Source organism: Syngnathus scovelli, chromosome 1, assembly GCF_024217435.2.
Source record: "Syngnathus scovelli strain Florida chromosome 1, RoL_Ssco_1.2, whole genome shotgun sequence".
Classification (NCBI taxonomy): Eukaryota; Metazoa; Chordata; class Actinopteri; order Syngnathiformes; family Syngnathidae; genus Syngnathus; species Syngnathus scovelli.
Genome location: NC_090847.1, coordinates 16,918,513 through 16,943,970, shown reverse-complemented (window position 1 = coordinate 16,943,970; position 25,458 = coordinate 16,918,513). Strand labels below are relative to the sequence as shown.

Genomic DNA, 25,458 nt, shown 5'->3' with positions numbered 1-25,458 from the left:
AATACTTTGAAGATAAAGGCTTTTGTTTAAACAACAACAATGTTACAATGTTTAAACACTTTTTTAAATGAACAACTTTGTTGAAAAATATTGCCATTGTACTTTACAATCACCTCCGCACAAAGTGCTGATGAGACTGCAATCATATGACCCCAACAGGTCCAGACTTGTGATGTGAGCTTTGCCGTACTCACAGGTGACTAACTCACGAATTATATTCATTAACTCCTTACAGTGTGTTTTATGGTACTCTACTTTAACTATAAAAATGTTCGAAATTTAAGGCACCTCACAACTAACTGCCTGTGTCACTTTTGCATCATGGCAGCTTTCAGTGACGCTTCACTAAATGTTTGGTGATGAAATTATTACTTACCTAACATTTCTATACAATCAGGAAGTTCATAAAAGGAAATTTTATGGGACACTATGGAAAGCACCAGACTGCTGAGTCACCGGTTGTGAAAAGTTTCCCTCTTTGACGTCACCTGTGCTCATCAACGATGAAGTGGAAAAGTTGTTTTTCTCAGAGAATTACAGGGAAAATTACCAAATACAAAGATATGTACAATAAAGAGTGGTGGTTGAGACATAGTGGTTGTTTTTTTTTTACAATTATAAATATAAAAATCCTCATCAAACAATCAAGTTTTATTTCGCACTTCATACAAAGCACAAAGTGAACGGCGGGGTAAAAAGACACGCGCCCACTCGAACGACAAATTATTTATGCAGAAATGTCTAGAATGGAAAAAGCTGCCAGGAATAAACAATGTTACCAAAATCAAGGCGTGCATGAAACTTCTAGAGTTTGCTTTTCAAAATATGAATAGTACAGTATAAGCTGCCCCTATGTCATCAGGGAGGCTTTTTCCATGGGCGTCATAATTAATGTTTTTCAAAACCCTATTCCAAAACAAAATCTCAACACTACAGTCATGCCATAACACAAAGAGAATGATTAAACTGGCTTGTTTAGTTCATTCCCAAACACTGACACTCATTGTTAGAATAGTGCCAGCATGTCAGCTGATGCCAGATGATTGGTGGAGAACAAGTCTGACCTGTCTCAGTAGTCATCCCTAAGCAAACTCGTGCATCTGCAGCTCAGCGTGTGTTGGGGTCCTGATTGTTATTTGTGCCTGTGCACCAAACAACAGTTTGCAACAAGCTTTTTGGATTCCTTGGAGGGGCTGCTCATAACAAATACTATCTTCAAATATTTGGGTCTACATATTTGGCACTGTAACTTCCTTAGCCAGTTGATGAACAAGCATAGCGCCTAATGAGGTCCAAATTTATTAATTTATGTTATATTACATTGATATAATATTGCATAAAATTGGGCCTTCAAGTGTGTCTAATGCAACCTTACAGAAGAGTTGCAGTCTGACAAACAGGTGTGGTGTCATGTGCCTTCTGAGGTGACTTCTATTTTGATTTTATTTCTGTACTTATTAAAATACACGGTTGTGCTTTTCATATTTTTATCAGTCTCCCAACAATGTTTGCTATGTATATCCTGAAAAAAGAGGACGCAAACAGTCATGTTGATCTGTTGGCTATGGTGTATTAATTTTCTCCATGATTCATTCCATTTACACTTTAAACAGCTTGTTATAAAACCTTCCCTATTGTGGAAACTGCAGTGTACAAGTTTTGTACTTTACAAACTTGCATTGTAGTGGCACATGCTGCTTTCCCCTTTGTATAAATGGCATGGCTTTAATTCTTGCCCAATACCCAGCCAAGATTGGATTTAAAAAAATGGGTGGGTGTGCTCCCTGCTAGGTCAAGAAGTGCCTCTCGTTCAAAAACTAACAATATCAGTCTGTGTATTTGAATTCAAGGTATATGTGTGCGTGTGTGTGAGTGTGTGCGTTTCCTTTGTTGCCTTGAAGAAATAAAGCTTCAATATCAATGCCAAAGGTTCATGCATATTTTATTCAAGAGTAAAAAAAGTGGATCGTCCCATTGGGCATGCTTATAGTGTTAGTGACTGGGAAATTGAAACCAAAAGCGTGAGCGAGAAAGATGGAGAGAGAGAGAGAGAGAGAGAGAGAGAGAGAGAGAGAGAGAGAGAGAGAGAGAGAGAGAAAGAGAGGTTTAAATATTAAGAGTAATGTTCATCATAAATATAATAATCATCGAACCATAAATATCGAATAACAAGAGGAATCACGATGTATGAGAGTACACTGTTCTCCTTTAAATTGTCACAGCAACATAATTGGCTTATTCTGTTAAAATATGTCTAGCTGCTTTTGACTTCGAACTGCACAATTTTTTCCTTTTTTTCCCCCCGTTTTTTTTTTTTTTTAACCATGCAATCATGCTTTTGGCTGCCCGAATGTCTTTGCCTTTGTGTATAGTGTGGCCATTCGATACTAATTTGTATTTGATTAAAAACGATTCCTGTACATTGACAAAGAACAGAGTATTGGATGTGGATTCCACACCTTTGATTCAAAGTGTACTGTCATTCTGTACAGCGCCGAAAGAAACCGATAGGAGGTGATGAAAAGAACCGGGAAGGAAAGTAATCATAATATAACACAAAGTGATACAAAAAAGCAAATCAACATTATGTGCAAAATTATCTTTTCATTAATCCTCTTATTGGCCAGAAAAAAACAGAAAAGAATTCCTACTATTGTGAAACACAGAGCACAAATATAATTCACATTATTCTCAAATAACTTAACTGTGCATGCACTGATGCAGTAATAGAAATGCTTTACAAAGATATTTTCCTCTGACACCTCATCTTGACAGCTGAAGAGTACGTTTCTTCTGCAAAACAGAATTTCTTACTTCAGAGATTGTTGGCCGTCACTGCCATTTGGTAGCAAGAGGTTTGTGGGCGGGGAATTAGATTACAATGACTTCACATTTCAACCACTGCCCCCTCTCGCATTCTATTTCTGCTATGCGGTCAATATAAATGTTCCAAATATGCAGTTTACTTACCAAAACTCAAGAGAGGGTTTTTTTTCCCTCGAGAGCTAGTTAGCCTGAGACCCGAAGGGGTGTATGGGCCTCCACTCTAACTGGGTGGAGGTGTTATGCTACAAAAGCAAATGGGAATCTCCTCCCCACACTAACAGAAGAGGACGACTGCAGCTGCAATTATCTTTGCGCATCTCCGTCGTTTTTTCTTTCCATCTCCATCTTGGTGAAGACACATTTGTTAAATATAACTGCATGGACACTGTTAAAGCATATCAGCAATCCCCAAAAAACATAGTAAGTTTGGTTCCACTTCTCGCCTTTGGATGCAAACAGGAACACGATTAGACGCCGTGGTCGCACCTCGACCCCACTCGCTCTTCGTCAACACGGCCGCATGACGCCGTCCACCTGCTGGCAATCGCCGACATGCACAGCGGATAGTAGCCACTCCCGTTCTGCACGTTCCACTGTCCTTGTTGTTGTCGTGCAGGTACGGGAATTGGACTTCTCTTGATAGATAAGACTTTGTCAAGTCCGGCTCACACTTAAGCCTTTACATACAGCAAAGAGAAGGGGTAGATAATCACGTGAGTTGTATTTGAAATACTGCATCTGAGTGTTTTGCGTATTGAGTATGTCTATGTACAGATATCTGTCAGGGTGGCGCTATAAGGGTGTCATAACTGCAGCAAGTGTTCCTGGCCGCATCCGTCACTGTAGATTGCTGTTGCTATCCGTCCCATTGGGCTCGCCCATATTCATGCGGCCCATTGACAGGCCCACACTGTTGATGGCGTCACGTCGCGGCGGCATTCTCTCGTTGATTCGGTCCAGACCTTTGGCCTCCTCGAAACTGCTGATCCGATGCTGCGGGGAGAAGCCTCGGATGGCTGCAGAGACAAGCAGCCACACATAGAGCAACGTGCACGCAGTTATTATTTAGACCAGAAAGACGTGCCAAACTCATGTCCAAACTCTTGAAAGAAACCTATTGACTGAAAGTCAGTCGAGCTTAAGTCTCAGTCTAATCGAATTCAACTTTTGAATGCTTTTGTTCAAGCCAAGCAGATCGTTTCTATCTCCCTGAAGCTTTGGCTTTGGATAAACAGAATTTGTTCATATAGCAGTATCTACACACATCAGGCAGCATTTATCTGTTGTTCTCTATGCTGAGCCCGGATTAGCTGGACGACCTAACTACTGATCCAAGATCAGCAAAGCCCTTAAGAGGGTCCATGGGTGGAACAAATCACAGCTGTACTGGAGCTGTCATTCATTTCATCGCTCAGATGTAGCTCTCATCTTTTCATTTATTTCACAATTTAAAATGTAACATGGCTGGCCTCACTAAAACAGTTGTAGCTCCACTCTGAGTCTGTACCCTCATGAATATAGTTAGTTGGAAGAACAATTGAGGCTGTGTGTTTGTGTGTGTGTGTGTGTGTAATAAAAAGTGAGCAGACCAGATGACGGTTTCGTCTTCCATCCATAACAGTATTTGTCATCAAAAGACAACATTGACACAGAAACGCGACGACAGATCCCTCTGAAAAGCAACACTTTGAAGACTGCTACTGCCTTTTACGAACATGCAGCCACTTTCAAATATTTTGCTTTATACACTAGTGTACATCAAACATGGGCTAAAAGCTCTATTTACATCACAGGGTACAACAAAAATCACAATACAAGAAATAGCCATAATTTATTTGCTTGAACAAATTATGGATTGAAGTTCAGATAAGCCACAGACAAGACTAAATATCCAGTACAAATCCAAATTCCAAAGAGGCTGTGTGAGCAAGGATTTACTAATGCATTCAACCTGTGCTCAATTATAGAGCACATTGCACAAATCTACAAAGGGAATTTAATGCCCGCAACAAGTTCTATGAAGTTGGTACATTTTTGTTGTGCAACTGACGATATAGTCAAGTACTTTGTTTTGAACATCAATGAAAAAATTAGAACTGCATGAGCTGATGTGACAGTCAGCGCCATCAGAATATATTCTGAAGCTACCCATAATGCCATGGGTTCGAACAAACCATCATATAAAGGGAAATTGCCTCCTTTTTGAGCCTTTTCTAGCTTGTTTGAGGTGTCAACTTACAGTAGCTTAAGAGAGCGGCTACTAAACATAACCGTCTCATTGGTGAAATAGAATGGGAAGAATAAAAAGACAAAGCTTTCTCGTCGGTGCAAAAGGGCATATACCATGAATACCATAATTCTGTGAGTTCTTTATACTCGGCCGATTTGTTGAAATCCGGGTTTGTGGATGAGCACCAAAGCTCAACTTTGCCACCATTTTCCAGTCTTTGATGACTGGATAGTGTTACAGGCCTTCATCATTGCTATGCAAACCATTGCTTTCCACACCTCAGTGATTTTGGAACAACAAACCGAAACATTGCAGGTAATCAAAGCGTGCATTTAATCACCAAGCCTCTGTACTCAAACACATTAAATACGAGTACCATGACATCAATCTGTTTGGCCGATTTTGATTTTTCACTTTTTTGAGGCCTCACTTTTTATACTTACTTTTTTTTTTTTTTTTTTTTTTTTATCATTCAAATTTGGCAGGGGTGATGTGTAAAAATTACAAGTGACGGACTGCTGATTTGGCAGTAAATTGTCATACTATTGCTAAATATAAGAAATATTTATTACCGTAATTTCCGGACTATAAGCCACTACTTTTTCCTCAAGTTTTGAACCCTGCGGCTTGTCATCCGGTGCGGCCAATGTATGGCTGTTTCATGATTTTTGCGATGATTAATACACTTATACGCTCGTAAAAAGGCTGTGAACCGCTGTTGTGTGGCACCGCTTTGCTGGGCGGAGGGATACAGTATGTGAGATAGTCACTAGGGAGAAGAGTGGTGTGTTGATCGCATGTCCATCCGCCAGGCAAATAGTCCCATATAATTGACACAAAGGAGAGACAGAACGAGATCAAGACGGACATTACTTAAGAAAGGACCGTTTTATACACAAACCCTCATTATGGGGGAAAAAAGAAATGCTTGTGATGCCGTTTTTAAATTAAAGGTAGTCAATTTGGCTCTTAACTAAGGAAGTAGAGCCGCTCATGCACTGTTGAGGTTTCTTCCGGTCACTAGGGGGCACTGGGCTATTGTTGATGACATCTTGTTGCGTCACCCTTTCCTTTATTTCCTGGTTACGTCCACTCTGTAGCCATACGCGTAGCTCGCTAGTTTAATGTAACTTAGCGCTTTGTGCATGAATAAAATTAGCATGAATTGACCCTCATCATGGAAAATGCTAAAAGAAATGCATAAAAGTGACAACTAAAGAGAGACCGAGAAAGTGTGGCGAAGTATATCTGACGCTATTCCAATCCGACACTGAGGAGGAAGACTTCGATGGTTTCAGTGCACAGGAGGCTTATAATCAGGTGCGTCTTATAGTCCAGAAATTACGGTCGTCTTATTGCTGTAATTCTACATGATTTCAAAAATTTGCATTAAGCAGACATAAAAGCTTGTCATTAGACTTTGTGCTTTAAAATAGTGACCTTTTGGGCTACAATTCAGTCTTCGGAGGAGAAGTCAACTTATCTAGTTTCATTTCCGTCAACAAAGCTGTCTCACAAACAGATTGATTGCATGGTCACTTTCTACAACTAACATGTTTAATATAAAAAAGAATAGCAGACAACAAGAGGTCATATCCCCCCCTAATCAATGCTCACCCCTACCCACAGCTTCCCTGATGTACCTATGTGTGTGTCCTGTTGCCATTAGAATGTGAACATAGAGAAAGAAAGTGCTCTAGTAGCTGATTGTGTAACCCCAAAAAGGAAATCAAGAGTATGTATGTTTGAATATGAATATGCGGTGACTTCAGTGAGTCGTGGTTATCGCCTTTGTTGTGAGAGCGGATGCAGTTAGAAAAGCGCTGTGCATCATGGGGAAGGAAAATCTATGATCTAATGAGCATGGGTGGCAAAGAGCGCAGCCATGCTTCTCGCTCACACACACGCACGGTGACATGAGTGGTTTTACCTTCAGCATCCTTAACTGTCTCGATGGCTTCTATGGCCTCAATGGTAGCTGAATGATGGTCAGACAGATAAGAAGAGAAAGAGGGGACAGGAAGAAAGATGACAGGATCCAAGAGAGAAGTGGAAGGAGAAAAAAAAAAACGAGTGAAGGCTGAAACATGCTTCTGCGCAAACGCACGTCTCGAGATATGACAGCGGCTGTGGCTCATGGAGGCTTATTGAAAATGTGTTGTATGCACGTGTGACCTTTCACATTGCTTACTCAAAAGCATGTTTCAGGCTCAATCCATGCGAGGCCTGCAGAGCAACACTGAGGCCAAGGCAGGTTCGAGGGCACCTGAGGTTAGCGGTAGCTTTGGCTCACTCACACTACTTTACGCTGCCCCCACCCCCTCTGTCTTACAACCTACACAAGTACAACCAGCAAGCTGTTAGTATCCTCAGCACCAGTGAAGTGAAGTGGAGAGAGGGAATGAGTCCACAGGGCAGAGAGATGACAGGAGATAATTAGCAGTTTAAGAGAAGAGGAAAGAAGTCAAGAAAAGACCTCAAAGCACATAGATTTGTATCTCTACCCGTATGTGTATTTTTATTTTTGGTACTGCTGGGTGTCTGGAGGAGAGCTGTGTGGTTGCTTTTAAAGTCAAGTGTGTGTATGTATGTTTGTGTGCAATTGCATAAAACACTCACCGCTCTGCAGAGTCTGTTTGCCCCCTGACAGCACTCCGCTTGGCAGCATACCTGTGGGGGTCAGTCCCTTCAGGGTCAACACGTTCTCACTCTCCTCTCTGAGAATCAGTGTGTGAGGGAGAGCAAGAGAGAGAGACAGAAGGGGGGGAGATAATGTGAAGATAATCAGTTGATAAACGTGCGTCAGCAAAAGAAGGACGCTATGCTTGACGTGTAGTTTGCTCGGTAGAATTAAAACCAGTTAAAAAAAGAGCCCATTTCATATGACCAATGGAATTGTCATACTAGATGAGCTTTTGGGTGTCTTCCGGTTGTGACAGAGAAATTATTGATGGCGATTACAGCATTGCCAAATCCCCCAAAAAGACAATACACTTACATAGTATGTTCTCAAGTCAACTCACCGTAAAACTGAAAACATTTTCGCCATCTTGCCAATGGCACGGATTTTGTTCTTAATCACCTCCTTCCTGGCTGCAGCCGCACTGGCTAGAATGGAGACAAAGTGGTTATGTTATTACTTGTTGCAAAGAAAACTCATGCATTTTGTGCCGTGTGTAAAGTGTTTGGAAATGTTAAGTGGAATGATATAACCTTGTTGAGTGTTCTCACCATCATAGATCTCATCGCCATCATTCATGAGTTCGTCGTCAGAGCAGATACTCAGGACATTTACCAGCATCTCTGTCACTATAAATAGAAATACGAGCGAGCATCACTACAAAAGGATCACATGGTTTTGTTACAGATCTGATCTATTGGGCTGGAAAAATGCAGAACCTTTTGGATCAAGTGATTTTCTTGGGTGGAAATATCCATCTCAGTACGTTCAACCCTTTTACATTGTATATTAGTACTTCTTTTGTTATTAATTGATGGTTATAAGCTAAAGAAACCAAGCCAATAGTAACTCACGTTCACTTGCAACAAAAATAGAAAACATCTGCATGATACAGATAGAGCCTTTGCAATTTCAGCTTAGCTATGAAGTTAGCGCTAGCAAAACACAAGAGGGTACCCAGCTGGTTCACAAATATTACAGACCAATCAAGAGGTTGAACCACTGTAACCATGGCAATGACCAAGACACGAGTCTTCTTTTTACATGCCGGTACCCCATCCAAATAATATGGGCATTTGTGAAGCAAAAGCTGAAGCGCAATAGTGTTGGTCTTTGTGTTTTTTGCCACGTGAAATGATTTAAGTTTGCCATACATCATAGGAACATAATTTTTCGAGATTTTTACATTAAAAGACTCCAAGCAAGGAAAATAAACCCGTAACTAAGCACCTTGTGAAGGACAAATCCGACTGAGCTCTGTACACCCACCAGTCTTTAATCCTCTAAGTCGAGGCTAGCCACTTTTTAAGCTGAGATAATAGCTATGTGTTATGAAGTGAATTCAGAACAATGCAATAGAATGAATGTTTGCCTTTTAGTTAGGCATTCATTGTATATAGGATGATACCAAAGAAAAATTCATCAGCTCCACCCATCCAGTGTCCAAACCGCTTATACTGAATGTTAAGAGCAATAACTAAACTATAATAGCTAAATCTCCCCAAATGTGGAGTGCTGTATTTGTTTTTGTCCATATGTCTGGTCTGTGGAAACCTCCTTCCTGGTTGTGAAACAGATGTGCTTTGCTATTACGATTCTGGGTGCTTTGGTGACATCAGGGAATCCAACATTGAGAATACTACATGAGTTTATCTGTATCTTTATCCGAATCCGCACCAAATTTTCACATGTTCCTGCTTGGCCCAAGCGTAACCTCTGCTTCATTTCTGTTAGGTAATCCTAATATCTGTCCTACTGTTTAGTGCTTCAATATGTCAAAATAACAGTAGTGTCTTTTTCTGTGGAGTACTGTATAAACAGCATTTACTACCCTGGTTGAGTAATTACAGTAAGTTATCTCATTGAAAAGGGTGCTCGATAGATCTGCAAATTATAATGTATGCATGGATACCCTTTTCCCCCACAAAAGGCAGAGACCAGGTGAAGACGTCCATGAAGTTAGGCAGCCAGTACGGATGAGGAGAGCAGTTGAACTGGCGGATGTTCATGACGTTGTTCTCATATTTCAGCACCGCCGCTAGAAAGACACGCACACAAACTTACTCACAATTTATTATTTGAATATTTGTATTTATGTGGAATTTACCTTTATTATTATAGACATCCAGGTAGTTTGGAGCAGAGAAGATGGTGATGAGTGAAGGAAAACCTGTTGTCTGACTCTTTCGGTACATACGGTACCTAAAAGGATGATGTTGGAGTTAAAAAAGCCCGTATAATTGCAGATATATTAAGACTCATGGACCATGACCCAACTGGACAGTTGATGGCAGCTAAAATGATACTAATGGGTGCACAGAGTACAGCAGCAACAACAAGTGGAATAGTGCAGCCTTAATGGCTGCATTACATTGAGAGGATTTTTGCCACAGCTAACAGATGCTGGAGGCGGGGGATTTATGGGTCAGAGAGAATGTTTTGACCCTACCCTATTTTTTCAATGTAGGGTACAAACTCCACATGACTATGGATGTTCCCGCTTCATATTCGTAACCGGTCAGTCCGTAATAAATAAATCTTCACTCGTGAATAAGGTAACGCTAAATACAGTGAAATCTCTGGTCGAATGCCTATGAGGTTGTACATTTGAGAGTTCAACTGTAATTGTCTGAAACGTCACAAATATCTGACGACATCTCTGGAGATCTTATGAGATATCAGTCTACGTAGTGGGGGATTTAAAATAGATACACACATTTTCTTATCAGGTGCCATTTAAAGTCTTGTGAGGATCATATTAAATTAATTGAGAAAAAAAAAGAAGCAACTGTTAAATAAGTTATTTTTATTACAATAGTTTTTGGGCTTGACTTTTTGTTTTGAGAATTGTATGATGGATGCTCTTGAGCACACGTATATGACTCACAGCCTGTAGGTTCCTCACGCCTGATTTTAGGGATTAACGCCACATCCATGAACAATGGTGGCCTAGGAATTTTACACTTTACTGCATTTGACTGATTGTCCCAAAAAGAAAATATCCATCTTTTCTACTGAAAAACGAATTCGACAGTCAGCTTACCCAGCATCCTGTGCTTCATGTGCTCTGATGATGGAAAGCAAGTTGTTGGTCTGTAAAAACTCACACACTGCCGGGTAACTGGAATAGGAAAAGGAAAGTTAGTAAATCAGCATAAAACACTGTAGGATGAACATTTTCAAGATCCATGGTACAGATATATAGAAACATGTCAAACCTGGATGAGGCTCAAAACAGTCTTAAATTTGCTGGAGGCATGGATACTTTGCCAATATGTTCAATAAAATGGCTTATTCGAGACAGAGGTGAGCATTCCGTCATAGATTGAAGGCATAAATAACGGGTTGAACACTGACGGAGGTGGATTCTCAGTCCGTCATAGACGGACCGCGCCTGTCACCCTGTCTGTTGTATCAGTGTGCTTGAGTAGACTGTATTGACAGTATATGTACAGTAGGTGGCAGCATACACCAAGGAATCCTCAGTTAGCATAGCAAGAACTACGCAATCAACTTAGCTAAGAGGTCGGACACTTATCTTTGAATACTAGGGAAGTACTTGTAAGGGAATATTTTCAATTTCTATTTTTATTTTCGGAAAGAGTATACAGAAGAAGAAAATGAAGAGGACAAAGATGAAGTACAAAAAGAAGACCTAAAAGCAGAAGAAAAACGTGAAGAAGAAACAAAGACAAAAATGAAGACGACAAAATATTGCTCGAGGCATCTTTTTGGATTTTAGGTTTTAGGAGGCTCTTTAATTCATTAGGATTGCACCTCTGGCAACATGCAACAAGGGATTTTAGTTAAAGTAAATAAATTAGAGTTAAGCGAGTGGGAGTTAAAAAGTAGCTATCGGGAGTTAAAATTAAGGCAGGTATATGAGGGGCCGTTCGGGACATAATTCAAAATTACCATTCACACACACGTATGAAACAAAACACATTAACACACAATAGTAAAAAAAACTCACATACTTACAAGTGAAATGCTTTTATATACACAACTGAAATGCTCTCACACGCACAAGTGCTTTCACACACACAACTAAAATGCTTTCACGCACACTCGTGAAATGTCGTGTTCTCACGCATGCGCGCGCGCACACGTACACACACCTAACCCTCATAAATACTAGAGATTTCAGTTGAATAGGAAGCTGTTTCAGTGTAACTATTTTTAATAGAGAACAAAGTTTGTAAATTGTAATCTAAATATATATATATTTTTAAAATGGATAATTTTAGTAATGTAGGAAATATCAAATAAACAAAACAACCTGCACTGCAAAACACAAGGTGGGAAACAAAATAAACATCATTCTGTTGTGGGTCTTTTATTTTTTGGGGGGTGACTGACGTTTGATGGACTGACAGAAGTGATGACAGAAGCGCCTAAAATCGTAATGGCGGAGTGACTTACATTTTTTTGGGCTTGAAAAAAATGATGGACTGACGATGACGGACGGGTATCCAGGGCACTGACAAATGTTAATGACGGGTCAGCAAACTTTAGTAAAATGCCTATCTCTGCATCTAGACTTTAAGAAAATCACTGTGTCGGTGCTGGGAAAATAAAACTGCCGTATGAACAAGACCAGGAACACCACAGCAAACAGAAAGGGCGTTTCATCCTTCTTTAAAGTGCAGCTTGTCTCGATACGTTTGTCAATTTTGAGTTTTAAATGCATCTTCTATCTCCTCTCCTCACCACAACACCATCATGCACTTCCCCCTTCTCTCACTGTATCAATATCACTCTGAATCTGACAGTGGTAGCCAGTCGTCATAGCAACAGAACCGTGTGGCTTCCCTTGGGATTGTGGGATATCGTTTCATGCTGAAACGGAACTGTGTGAATGTGTTTGCAAGCGCGCTGTATTTATGTGTTAAGTCTCATAACGTTGTGTCTTTGTGTGTCAATGTGTGCATGAATTGGCCAACATTTGTGTCTTCAGTGCCAATCCAAGTGATAGTTATTGGATCTTGGATCATTGGAGGAATCGCTGTGTTCTCTTCACCACAGTGTCCCAAACCAGCTCACATAAAACATAGGCAATATTTGATTTTTAAATTAAAGTCATAACAATAATGTAGGATTGCATCATACGCTTCCTGTGTACTTTGAAGACTGCGGGGTACAGGGTTCATTTGGTTTTACCTATAGAAATAGGAGCAGCCTCTGACTGTGTTGTGTCCAAAGTACTCTTGGGTCTTCTCATTGCCAAAATCTTCAAGTGGGTCTGCCCACAACAAGTCACACATGGGCCCAAAAGCCGGAGGCTCCTTGAATCGGTCCAACTAGGACACACAATTGACACACAAAAACACATCGACATGAGTCTTGTCCATGAATACTGTGAGAAAAACACATTTCTTTCTTAAAAACAGATGCATCAAAACATGTCATGTAAATCACAGGAAAGAAAAGCAAACAGATCACACAACCCCCCACCGCACAGGAGGTAGAGGATGTCACACCAGAAAATTCACCATGGAAACACTGCCATTAGATGAGGACGTTTGTGTTCTCTCTACCTCCACGCTCATGTGTGGAGTTTGGTATGTTGTATTTTTTTTCACCATGTAATGTTCTATATTCGGGGTGTCAAATTCGTTTTTTTCGCGGGCTGCATTGTAGTCATAGCTTCTTTTGGAGGGCCATTATGACTGTCAACCCAAATAAATGTATGAGCACCTCATATTAAATACAGTAAAAGCTACAAAACAAACTGACAAATAACTCGTTTTCAAATCAAATGAGTAAAAACCAGTCAAATATTTAAAAAATAGATATTATTAAAAGTGAAGACAATTTGCAATTCTAGTAATGACACAAATTTGATGCACAATTTGTTTTCGCAGGCCACATAAAATGATGTGGCGGGCCTTATCTGCCCCCCGGGCCTTGGGTTTGACACCTGTGTTCTATATAAACATCAAAATAGAGTTGAAGATGTGGAAAAAAAAAAAGAGAAAATATGGAAATGTGGTTTTTTTCTTAGCACGAATAGGAGCTAGTAACTAGAATGACAGGGCAATTTTTTTTTTTCCTGATTTGCCTCGGAAGAGGCTGGTGCTTAGACAGGAGGAATCAGCAGAGCTACTCCCGACATGAGTGATTGGAGGAAAACACTAATTTGGGGGTGTATTGGGTGAGGAACAGGCATTTAATCAAAAGTTAGGTTGAAAAAATTATTCGTTGGCACTTTTTGGTCAATAAATATGATATTGTCAATGTTTGGTCATTGGCATACTGCAGTACGGACTCATTAAGGCTGTTGGATAGTTGGTGAGCATAAATGTGACAGGTGTGCACCCCCCCCCTCAGTACCCCTTCCGTATGTCAGCACGTCAGAAAAGTTAGCTGGTAGAGTCATTACCAGCCATCAGCAGCTAAAATGACACAAAGAGCTCTATTTTCTAGTATGTGTATATACGTGTGCATGCAGGGAGTTTGTCACGCACAAACATATGATCAAGGGTGGAAGGCGTCCTCTAAGTGCCCACTTTAGAGTGTGAAACTTTACATCACCCACAGGTGGAGAGCTCTTTGCTGTTTCTTATGAAGGTCATTTGCGCGTCAAATCTGTTATGCTTCTGCCCTGTAGATCGGACGCCTCACCTACGCTGAATTTAAAGGGAATCAGAAGAGATGCTTCAATTGGTCGGTAATAAGGTCGGCTATGTTTACTCCCACAACGGCGCAAACGACCATTTCAAAGTGCGCCCTTCTACAAAAAGAAAAAAATACTCTACCTGTGTGCACTGTTTGACCAGACATAGAACTGGGCACAAAAATAGGGCCCAAAATGCACAATATGATGTTTCACCTTCACAAGGAGTTGAACTTACTACAGCCAGTCTGGAAAGTACGAGCGACACACTTAAGTTGATGGAAGGATCTGCGCAGTCAAGCATGAGTGCCTGACTGAAGCGGATGAGAGAATATGCCCTAATCCACTCATCCTTAATTATATTATTCCTTGAAATTTTTGAAAATGGCAAAATCCTATGCAGTAGATGCAAACAAAGTTGAATGAGAAGTGTGCAACGAGGTCATGGATGCGTGTACCTTTTTGATGTCATCCAGTGTGTGGATCTCAGGTGAAAGACCCCCATGCACGCAGAGGAACTGCTGGTTCATCAGGGCTGCTAGGGGCAGGCAATCAAACGCCTCCATGCAGGAGTCATACACCTGCTCCGAATACTTAATCTTACCTGCGGGAGGGACATTTGGGGACACAAGTTGAGAGAAGCTCCAAATGTGTTTGGGGCACGCTTTGAACGGCCAGTTTGTCACGCAGTATGCTTCTTATTGGACTCAGAGAAAGAAAGTAAGAGCGATCAAAGCTGGTAGTTGGTTAGCTTAGTAGGTCATTCATGCAACACATAGCAGGATGGCATAGGTGCAATAGACGCTTTCAATGCCTTCAAGACTTGACTTCTGTTTTCAGGAAGTAAAAATCTGACCCAAATATGAGAATGAAGCAGCACTCTCTCTTTTCTTCTCTCTCTCTCTCTCTCTCTCTCTCTCTCTCTCTCTCTCTCTCTCTCTCTCTCTCTCTCTCTCTCTCTCTCTCTCTCTCTCTCTCTCTCTCTCTCTCTCTCTCTCTCTCTGACACGCACACACACACATATTTCAGAAGATACTACAAAACCACGCACATGCATGTAGCAGATGGTAATTGAGGGCGACCACCATTCGCCAAGAGCACCAGGGGAAATTATCTTCCTCATCCCTTGGCCAATCAGACACAGAGGAGGAAGTCCCTGAGCCAATCATTGTAGGCCAAATTAATTTGCCGCTAATCATTCCACTCTTGGACAGGACTCACAGGCAGAATGGAGTCAGAGAGTAGGGACAGAAGCCATATGGTAAAGGACTGGAAGAATGAAATTAAAGAAAGATGGAGAAGACTGCATTGTGGGAAATGAAGGCTGACGGACTCAGCTAGGAACATGAACGAGGGATGCGGAGATGGAACACACTTAATCCAATAACAAATACTTCTACACTGCTAAATACTTCTACACTGCTAAATCTTCGGAGTACTTATCCTTAAATGTGTGTTTTGGGAAGGTGAAGAGATGCATGAAAACAAAATTTTAAATTTGAATTCAGAACCTCTGATCAATAAAATGCAAGACTGCAGATAGATGTATGTGTTGCTTCATTGAATAACTTTTAACTCAGACGTCACACTGCACAGCAATGAACATTCCGAGGAAATAAATTAGTTACTCACATTCTTGTTTGAAGGTGAAATATTCCGTCAGATGTCTACATTCATGATTTCCCCGCAGAAGAAAGAGTGTCTTTGGGTAGAGGATTTTCAGTGACCACAAGTACAGCACGCACTAAATGTTCACCGGAGAAAAGAAAGAATTAGGAGAAGAGCGATAGGTAGATACTAAGGAGTTTAGACTGACGTATAGATATGTAAATAGACTCTTGTTTAATTGAACAAAGGTTTGTCTTCAATAATCCATAAATATTTTTCATAGTGGGCAATATTTCAGAATAAAAGATTACTAGAAATTTTAATGTCATGAACAAAATTTATGAAATAAACTGTACAGAAATACTTTCATGTCAATAAACCAGAACTAAACATGCAAAGATGACAGTGGAGGTAATTTCACTACATTCACCAAAAGCAACATTTTCAAAATTCCAGTCATTGTTTTGTGCTAATTGGTTGTCCGTTTTCTTATTCTTATCCCGAGTATTTGTTGCATGATGCAACTTTCTGTTTATCCACCTCCGTACAAAACATCTGCGACTTGGACATCATACAGCAACTGAACAAATGTAACCGGAATAAATTGAATCCAAAATGATATTGTCCCAGTTGATATGCTCAAAGTAAGTGCTCTACATTAGATCGAGCTGCCCTTGACGAGTGTAACAAAGGTGGACTAAATATTGCTCACTTCCCTCCAAACTGTCAGTGACATAACACTCACAGTTCCTCACGGTTCACTTCAGCCAGACAATGTGATCACAGAAATGCCTTCATTCGCTTGCAGCTATTGTCCAGAGATAAATCCAATCGTTTCCTATCCTTTTTGGCGCAAAATCTCAATGAGCGTACCAGACGTGTAAATTCAGCATTAATCTCAGGTTCTTTATTTATGATGATGATACACAGTAAATTTATATTAGAAGGCAGAAAACTGGAATTTGTGGTAGACTGCACAATGTGATGGAAAAAGACTGGAACGTCTTCATTGGTTGGTGGCTTTATAAGTGAGTTGAGTTTGTGCAGGTGGGTTTCCATTGCCCTCAGAAATGCTCAAAATGCAAATTGCGCAATAGCAAACCCGTAATGGAAATAGACATTTCGAAAAACTTCGCCAATATCACAAAAACGTTTGCATGCATTCACGAGGTGTTTTTTGAGACATGTCGATGAACAAGTACGTATATCACTATCATCATAGTTTGTGTTATATTTAAAGTTGAAACTATACGATATATATACAATTAGAATCACTTTAAGGGGAGCGTTCATTTTTTCACTATTTGCAGTCGGGCTCGGTCATTCTTACCTCAATACTGAAATAGCCTCTGTCCACATAGTCCCCCAGGAAGAGGTAGCGCGTGTTGGCTGGTGAACCTCCCACTTCAAACAACTTCATCAGGTCGAAAAACTGGCCATGGATGTCACCACACACTGTGACAATGAGTACATAGCGTCATGGTGGTTGTATGTCTATTTTCATGAAAAAATGCTCTACAGTATGTTGTATAAGAACCCTTTTGTGTCAGAGATTCGTGTTAAAAGTGACTCTTGATGTTACATTGATATCGTCAGTCAGTGCACCTGTTTCCTTTTCCTCAAATATGGATTTTCCATTTCATATTCATGTGAAGTGTACCACCTCAAATGAGCCTTCTTGTTTGAAGCTGTCACATTATCAAAGACTTGAGGACCTTATGATCTGCCGGCATGCAACTTCCCATCCGCCTCTCTCACGATCTGTTTTCACTTTGCGAAGTTCCCCTCTGCAGCTGCTTTACTCTCGATCTGCTGCATCTGTCTGACTGCTGATATTTGTCTGTCCCTTCATCTAGTCGCAATCTTTTTGTCTCTGTCATTTTTGTATCCTGTTTTCAATTGAACAGGAAATTGAAAATAACATGAGTCAAATTGGACCGGACATTTGCATCGTACAAAACGCCAGTGTAAACAAGCCCAAGGAAAATTTCACAGCACAACACCAAACAGAAATGTCACCCCAAAAAACTTGTTACTGAAATAATGGCGATCTTGTCTCATCTCAATGTACACACACAGATTGAGTGTAACTTCTGCCATTTAATGGAAGCGCATTTACTGCCATTGCCTGTTACTATACATCACTCACATCGATGAACACAGTGAAGACAGTTTGGTAATGATTAAATAATAGTGTGTGAGTGTGCACAGAAGTGCGAGTCATCATGGGTGGAAGTCTATCAGTGTGCCACATCTTGCATTAGCTGTCTATCTTTCCTTGCTCACGCATTGCAAATCTCCTCCGCAGGTCAGATCCCCCCCCCCCCACACACACACACACACACATTGCATTTACTGTGGGAACAGGCCCTGGCTGGGCCATTCTATTTTTTCTTCTTCTTGCAAATCCATTCTTTTGTTGATTAGATGTATCATTTAGATGAAAATCCTCTTCATCTTCAGCTTTCTTGCAGGCTTATGATACTGCGCCATAATTAGAACTGGGAATTATTCAGAATTCTTACAAGACCCAAGTTGGGCTTCAAAAAATACAAGCCCAAAATGTTTCTTGTATTTCTGGACTATATGCAGGTGGACTTTGCCGAACGCCCTTTTTTTTTTTGTTTTTAGAAGGTTTATAAATTTTTGCTATTCTCCTTGAGAGCGTTTCTGAAGAGACATTGTTTTCTACTTAATTTCATGTGTGTAAACCAGGACAAAGTTGTCTTAGCTCTTTCTGTAAATTACTCATCACTTTCTCTGGCTCAGACAAAAGTCTTTTGAGGAATGTTCTTCTGAGTCAGATTGCTTAGCTGTAGAAGAACATTAAATAGCAGATCAATATTTCTAGGCCTGAAGCCGCAGGTTGAAAAACCTCTGCACTAAACACCTTCTATTCAACCATCTCTGCATCTGCCTATCTTTCGTTGTCCCCCGAGGTTAGTACCTGTGAAAGCTGAGTCGTGTTCCTGCACTCGAACATCCCACACAGATCTGTCTCATCATTTCAATTTGCATAAATACACGCGCACACACACACACACACACGCACACACACACACACATCGTCAATCGTTTGGATGGGTTTGAGTATGATTGTCTCGTCTCAGAAACCTGTTTTCCATTTTGCTCTCCATCGATCTCAATTCATCCACCTCCTTGCTTTGTACTGTTTCCCAGTTAAGGAAATACATGCAGACATTGTGAGGCGTATAATACACCGATTGTATCTCCCATCCATGTGCGAACGAACAAGCAGATACACATGGCAGATTAAGGAATCAATGAATGCTATCGTGGTTATTACATAATTGGGGGGGTTTCTACCCTATGCGCTACGGCTTTGTGTTTCGAACTGTCCTTTGCTGTCTGGGCCCTCACTCAACAACATGGATGGGAACTGCTAAATTGGAATTGGAAGATAATGATGTTTTCAAAATTCAGAAATTATAATGACTCCAAGATGACTGTTGGTTTCCTCATGCTATTACTTTGTAGATTTTAATATGCATCAGTGAACATCTGACGTATTCAATTACCGCTTTTTGTCCCCCTCCCCATACATACAGGAGCTTGTAAATATATATGAACCTATTGTGACTTTCAGCTCAAAGGAAGTCACTTGCATTTGTTTGGTATAGTTAAATATTTTTGAGAGAGATCAATTTACCGTACTGTACATCAATCCAAATACCTGTTACTGGTGCCTCAATGTCCAACATGGTGCGCTCCTGGCGCAGGATGGCGGCACCCTCGTCGATGATGCGCAGGGCCACCGCCTCCTCCAGCCGGCCCTCCTTGGTGAGGTGAGCTTTGAGCAGGTCCACCCTTGGTCGGCCCTCGGCGTCGAACACTTCTTTCATGGTCAGCCGATGGGCCAGAGGGAAGGGGACCGCTGAGAAGAGAGATAATTTGAATAGGTGTGCGGCTAAAAATAAAGGGCTTTAACATGTGAAAAGCGAGCTGGCGTGCATAGATAGTGAGGGGAGAAGAGCACGATTAATTGATTTTTCCTTCAAAAAACTCCCCTTCTAACATTGTAAGTCCTCTGTGCTCTCCATTATGGAGCTGCATGCTTTGACTCTGCCTGGGTTATGAAGGCTAAGGCGTACAATAATGAAGCAGTGGCTGCCACGGTTATCAGGGTTGCCTGCCTCTGTTCCGCAGTAATGTCTCCCGCCTCTTTTCTGCAGTAATGTCTTTCTTACATAATGAAGGCCCTCAGGCCGCTGTTCGAGCATGGGGGTGGGGGGTGACTGACAATGGGGGTGATACAGCGAGAGTGCACAGCTGCACGTGAGGAGTCACATACACAAAAACAAGGCACGTTGAAAACATCGTAATCACACACTAGAGTGCACAAACCCAGTGATGAGGAACAAAAGGCAGAAGTGTATTGGGTGCAGCCGTACAACATGTAGTATGGAACAGCGAGGTTTTCGTGACTGGCTGATTATTGTAAGGGACATATGAACACACATGAGATCATATGGAATAAAATAATCCACTGAGCCTGTTCGAGCCCCACCAGTGCTAACACAGATAATGGCCTAGATCACATGCTAAAAGTAGGCCTTTCACGCCATACACACACATACACACATTACACACTCTGCCACTTTGTCTCTGTTTTGCACTACTCTTGCCCCGTCTGTTTATTCCTCCCTCTTCTCGATTGCCGAGCCTCTCTCTCATTTTGGCGCGGTGAACATTCAACAATCTCCTCTGCAGTGTTGTACCTGACCGCATTCAGTGAACGAAAGTTCATGAACTCGTTCATATTTTTGGTGAACATGATGAACGTAGCACATCTTTCCTTTTTGAACGTTTTTGTGAACACACTCATTCTGGGGCCAATGAACGGTTTGAAGGGCAGTAGATTTTCGTTCGAGGGTGCCAGGTTTGTCTTCTTAGACTTGAAAATAAACCCACACTAAACACATTGTAAAAGAGGCTATATTAGGCGGGGAACGACGATTTGGCAACCCTGCCACAAACAATCATTTGTTTGTTTGTTTGTGACAATTTTGTGTCATCAAAATGGGCCGCGTGCTTGGAGGAGTGAAGAAAACGCGATGATGCTTCAACTCCAAACTCTAAACTCAGATACAGATATTATTATTGAGACATAGGGTGATGAGAACATAATTCCTAAATATATTTTAGAAAATCAAATACAATGCTCGAGGGCTTAACTGGGGCTACACACCTTTGACAGGGCTATAAAAAAACATATATCAACAATGTAAAATGAAATATATTTAGTTGTATTTATGAATTACGGTTTGGTTCAGCAACGGTGGATTTTTTTTCTGAAACGTCTTGGTCTAATTTACAAGTACTGGTAAAATGTACATTGCACAAGCTTTTCATAATCGATCAAACTTAAAAAAAAAAAAAAAATATCTCTAAAACTTGATGTAGTTAAAAATAGAAAAGACATTTTTAAATCAGGGACAAAATACGTTTTGGAATACATACCACTTTGAAATAAAATTTGCTGTTGATTTGTGTAATTGGTCTTACCCTAGTTTTGACGGTGGAAATAAGTTGAGATGTAGTCATGTAAGTACTGTGCAATAAGACGCATTCGCTCGCACTTAATTCCACTTCAAGTCTCAATTAGTAGGCCATTACGTCACCTTAAGAGTGACAACAACACACGAACACACCAAAGTACCCTGACACAACCCAGGACACCAGCGGCTTCCAAACTGCAGCGTCTGCTTTCTGTCACTTCACACCAAGTGCTAAAACCATCTTTGCCTTTCAGGTCGTGAATGATTAATATTCAAAAAAACAAAACTTTGCCCACACCATGCTTTCAGAGAAAACACAAGAATATAAGTTACTCATCCGTGTGACTTCAGTGTTAGTTCTGAAAAACAAGAGAACAAGCTGTGGTCACTTTGTGACTCAGCTTCATAGCCCAGTAATGTACTGTTGCTGTACTGTTCAAGTGCAACCAGGGAACACAAGCTAGTACACATACTAGTGAACAGTACATGAACTCAACACGTGCATGTTCCTGCGTTAAGGCAAAACTAAGGCTTGTGTGTGTGGGTGTGTATGTGTGTGTGTGTATGTGTGTGTGTGTGCGTGTGTGTGTGTGTGTGCATGCGTGCAAGTCATAAATGTAGAGCCCTTTGAGAAAATAGGGCAGGTATGAGAGTGTCAAGAGCAGCAGAGACACAGCTCTGGAAGAGAAACAATACTTGGAAAAACCATTGGCAGAAAAATGAACTCAGGACCAATAATATAAATGTAGCTTTAATGTCCTTTTCGACCAACAGCTGACCTTTTCAAAGTCCTTTTTATTTCAGTTCAAAAAGACAATAGAATTTGAAGCTCAAGGTTGTTCCTCTTGCCAAACCACACAGATACAATGCATATTTGGCAAGTAGGAAATGAGTAAAGCACCGTGTGCAGGGACAACTAGTGCAATTGTATGGTGATTACATTTACATTTGGTCAGATGGAAAGTGGACACCTTCATCTAAATGAACCCCAAATGAATTGATTTATAATCAGATGGGGCCGAATTCACCAAAGGATTGTGTCGCTTTTGCGTGGCGCTAATCGGTAAAAATGACGCAAAAAGATAGCACACGCAGATGGTGAAATGTGTCACGAACGCCAGGCAGAATGCTTCTCGGTGCACCGGTGGTTTACGCGTATTTAAATGAGGTACAGTAATTGGCGGGGAAATTGCCCACCTATATGCAAATGAGCCTAATTGATAAACGTCTAATTTACGGATACAGCACTAATAGCCACACAGTTTTAGGGGCGCAAAAGAGCTTTACAGAGAGCTGGTGTAAAATTGCTGCTGCTCTGCGCCTCTTTTAGCAACGAAGCCTAATGTATTTTATTAGAAGGTGCCTTTCTTGGCACTCAACACAATGTGACATTACATTGACGAGAATAAAAAAAACGGAATGAGAAAAAGAAACTAAAATGAAATAAAAAAACGGAAAGCGGCAGATCAAAACAAGTTGAGTCAGCAGTTTAACAAATGCATTTTGATTTTCCTAACTGCCATCATTCAACCATGTTCTTGGTGCAAAGCCTGCATTTATACTTTGCCATCTGTGCAATCGAGAGGGAAAAGAGGCGCAAACGGCATTTAACCGTCACGCATTATTTGCGCTCGTTAGAGCAACATCCTTTGTCAATAGTTCTTTACCAAAATCATTTCATTGCTGCACTTAAACAATGAAATAGCATCATTTTTTTGTCTGGGGGATCCTGGTCTGTAAAGTTTGTGAACCAGCCTAAAAACATTTTCTGTCATGCAAGCAATGGCATGAAGAAGGGCTAGCTTGTCTTAGATGTCCTTGAGGCAGGCAGGCAGCCTAACTATACTTTATTCACAGACTTAAAATCAATATTTAATGCTTGAAACGAACCCGAGTACAGGTCCCTGTCTTCAGGGTGCGGCAACAGATTGTGTTGGCAAAACATATAAACTGTGAAAGACTGGAGGTGCTGCAGTTAAAATACTTGACAGGAATTATAGCAGAGATATTTTGTAGAAGGCACGGTGCACTAGTGGTTAGCTGGTCTGCCGAGTGGTGAGTGCGTCTAAAACCATCTCTAAGAATACTGATAGTTATTTCGATCATTGTGCATACAAAATGGCAAATTATATTCCTATTAGAATGATGTTGAAGGCCCGTTGACAAACTGCCTTAGAATACAACATATCACCACAAAACCTTCATTTATCCAACTCCTGTATGGGATTTGAAGTCCCAATGAGTGTTAAAATATTTGTCGATTTTATAAACAAAGATGATTTCCCTGTCAAATGGGAATATTTGTCTCCTACTCTTACGCATTGACAAAAGAGATGACTTGGAGCTACTTTTTGAGTCTACTTGAGTGTGAATATTTTCATTCATACATCCATACGTCCGACTGTGTTCTGTATGTCCTCTGATTCACTCTCCACAGCTGAACTGTCTGGAATCTCCTGAGTGACAAAGCTGCCGGCTCAGCCAAAAATCTAAACAGCACAGAGCAGCGAGGACGAGTCCATGACACGGCTTTCAAACAAAGCCCCTAAATTTGTTTGAGCTGGTCAAATACCCTAACTGGAGCAGAATTTGATCAGAATCCACTTTCCTACTATTTATAATGGCTCAAATCAATTAGAGGGATGTTTCATTAGTTCCAACGTCACAGAGCACTATCGGCAAGTAGCAGGGCTGCTGCAGCAGGAAGAGACAACAAGTGAGAACAGAAACTGTCTTGTCATCTGTTCTAGTTCTAAATTTTGTGTTTAGTAAATGGAAGAGAGGTATAAAAGCAAGTGGTTGTTATAATTGTGCAACATCGTGCCTAATATGGGTGGAACGGTGGCGCACTGGTTAGCACATCCGCCTCACAGTTCGGAGGGTGTGGGTTCGATTCCACCTCCGGCCATCCCAGTGTGGAGTTTGCATGTTCATCTCGTGCCTGCGTGGGTTTTCTCCGGTTCCTCCAGTGTCCTCCCACATCCCAAAAACATGCTTGGTAGGCCAATAGAGCACTCTAAATTGCCCATAGGTGTAAGTGGGAGTGCGGATGGTTGTTCGTCTCCGTGTGGGACGGACGGATGTGCACATCGAGCACAATGAAAAGTAAGTGTCAGAATGTAAGACATTACATGTAAGTTGCTTTCATCTCATACAGACACCCAAACACACACCTTCTAAAAAACTATATTCTGTTCCTCTGCATGAAAAATTCCAATGGGAAGAAGTGGCAGATGAAAGCATGAGACGAAGCTATTACAAATGGGAGTGGAGCAAAAGCTGGAGTGTATGAAAATTGAAGGGGGAACTATGTGACTGTTAATAGTGTCTTTGTGTGAGTGTGTGCATCTGTGTGTGTGTGTGTGTGTGTGTGTGTGCGCATGTGTGTATTTATTCACCATCTTTGGCCCAGATCAGCTGACAGGACCATGGGTATTTGAAGGTGATGATTGTGGTAGGGAAACAAGCAAAGTTACGTTTGTCATTCAGCACACTACACACGTTGAGAGCCATCTGTGTATCCTCACGCACACACTCACACATACACAAACGTGCACACGCACACAAAAACAACAGTTCATCCCATAACAGCCTGCCCTCATTAGACGACACCTCCCTCACTCTCTGCTTCCCTCTCTCTCTTTCTCTGTGGAGTGCCTTCCCTATAAATAGACAGTGCCCTGCCACCCTCTCCACGAGGCACACACATACCTGTCAAGGTGTGACCCCTGTTTCTCGTGACAACATGCAAACCTAACAGATTTATGCTCCTAAATGCAGTTCCCACAAGGCCTTGGGACGACCATGAGGGAATAGGACAGCATGTTGCACTAAAAGGAAATATCGCCAGAGTGCCCCAAGCTATGCCAGAAGTGGTGGTTTGTGCATGCATGAATGCATGCATGCATGTGTGCAATTATGAGCAAGCTTTGATCAACTGATACATTGCAATGTACTAGTATAAACTTTAATGAAATGA

The 25,458-nt window shown here is 41.1% G+C and overlaps 1 protein-coding gene across 3 annotated transcripts in view; it reads right to left on the bottom strand.

Annotated features, from left to right (window-relative positions):
• Positions 1 to 1,917: 1,917 nt before the first annotated feature.
• Positions 1,918 to 25,458, bottom strand: part of LOC125981875 (protein phosphatase 3 catalytic subunit alpha) — a 28,986-nt gene continuing 5,445 nt past the window's right edge. For 2 of the 3 annotated variants that reach the window (XM_049741924.2, XM_049741934.2), the window contains exons 2-14: positions 19,655 to 19,855; positions 17,291 to 17,415; positions 15,985 to 16,096; positions 14,811 to 14,956; positions 12,897 to 13,036; positions 10,780 to 10,857; positions 9,844 to 9,938; positions 9,649 to 9,774; positions 8,288 to 8,365; positions 8,080 to 8,164; positions 7,676 to 7,773; positions 6,987 to 7,034; positions 1,918 to 3,842 (exon numbers count right to left, since the gene is read on the bottom strand). In XM_049741924.2, the coding sequence (XP_049597881.1) occupies positions 3,664 to 3,842; positions 6,987 to 7,034; positions 7,676 to 7,773; positions 8,080 to 8,164; positions 8,288 to 8,365; positions 9,649 to 9,774; positions 9,844 to 9,938; positions 10,780 to 10,857; positions 12,897 to 13,036; positions 14,811 to 14,956; positions 15,985 to 16,096; positions 17,291 to 17,415; positions 19,655 to 19,855 (1,511 nt within the window). In that variant the 3' untranslated portion in view covers positions 1,918 to 3,663. The remainder of the gene's footprint in view (positions 3,843 to 6,986; positions 7,035 to 7,675; positions 7,774 to 8,079; positions 8,165 to 8,287; positions 8,366 to 9,648; positions 9,775 to 9,843; positions 9,939 to 10,779; positions 10,858 to 12,896; positions 13,037 to 14,810; positions 14,957 to 15,984; positions 16,097 to 17,290; positions 17,416 to 19,654; positions 19,856 to 25,458) is intronic. The other variant, XM_049741943.2, reaches the window with a different exon arrangement.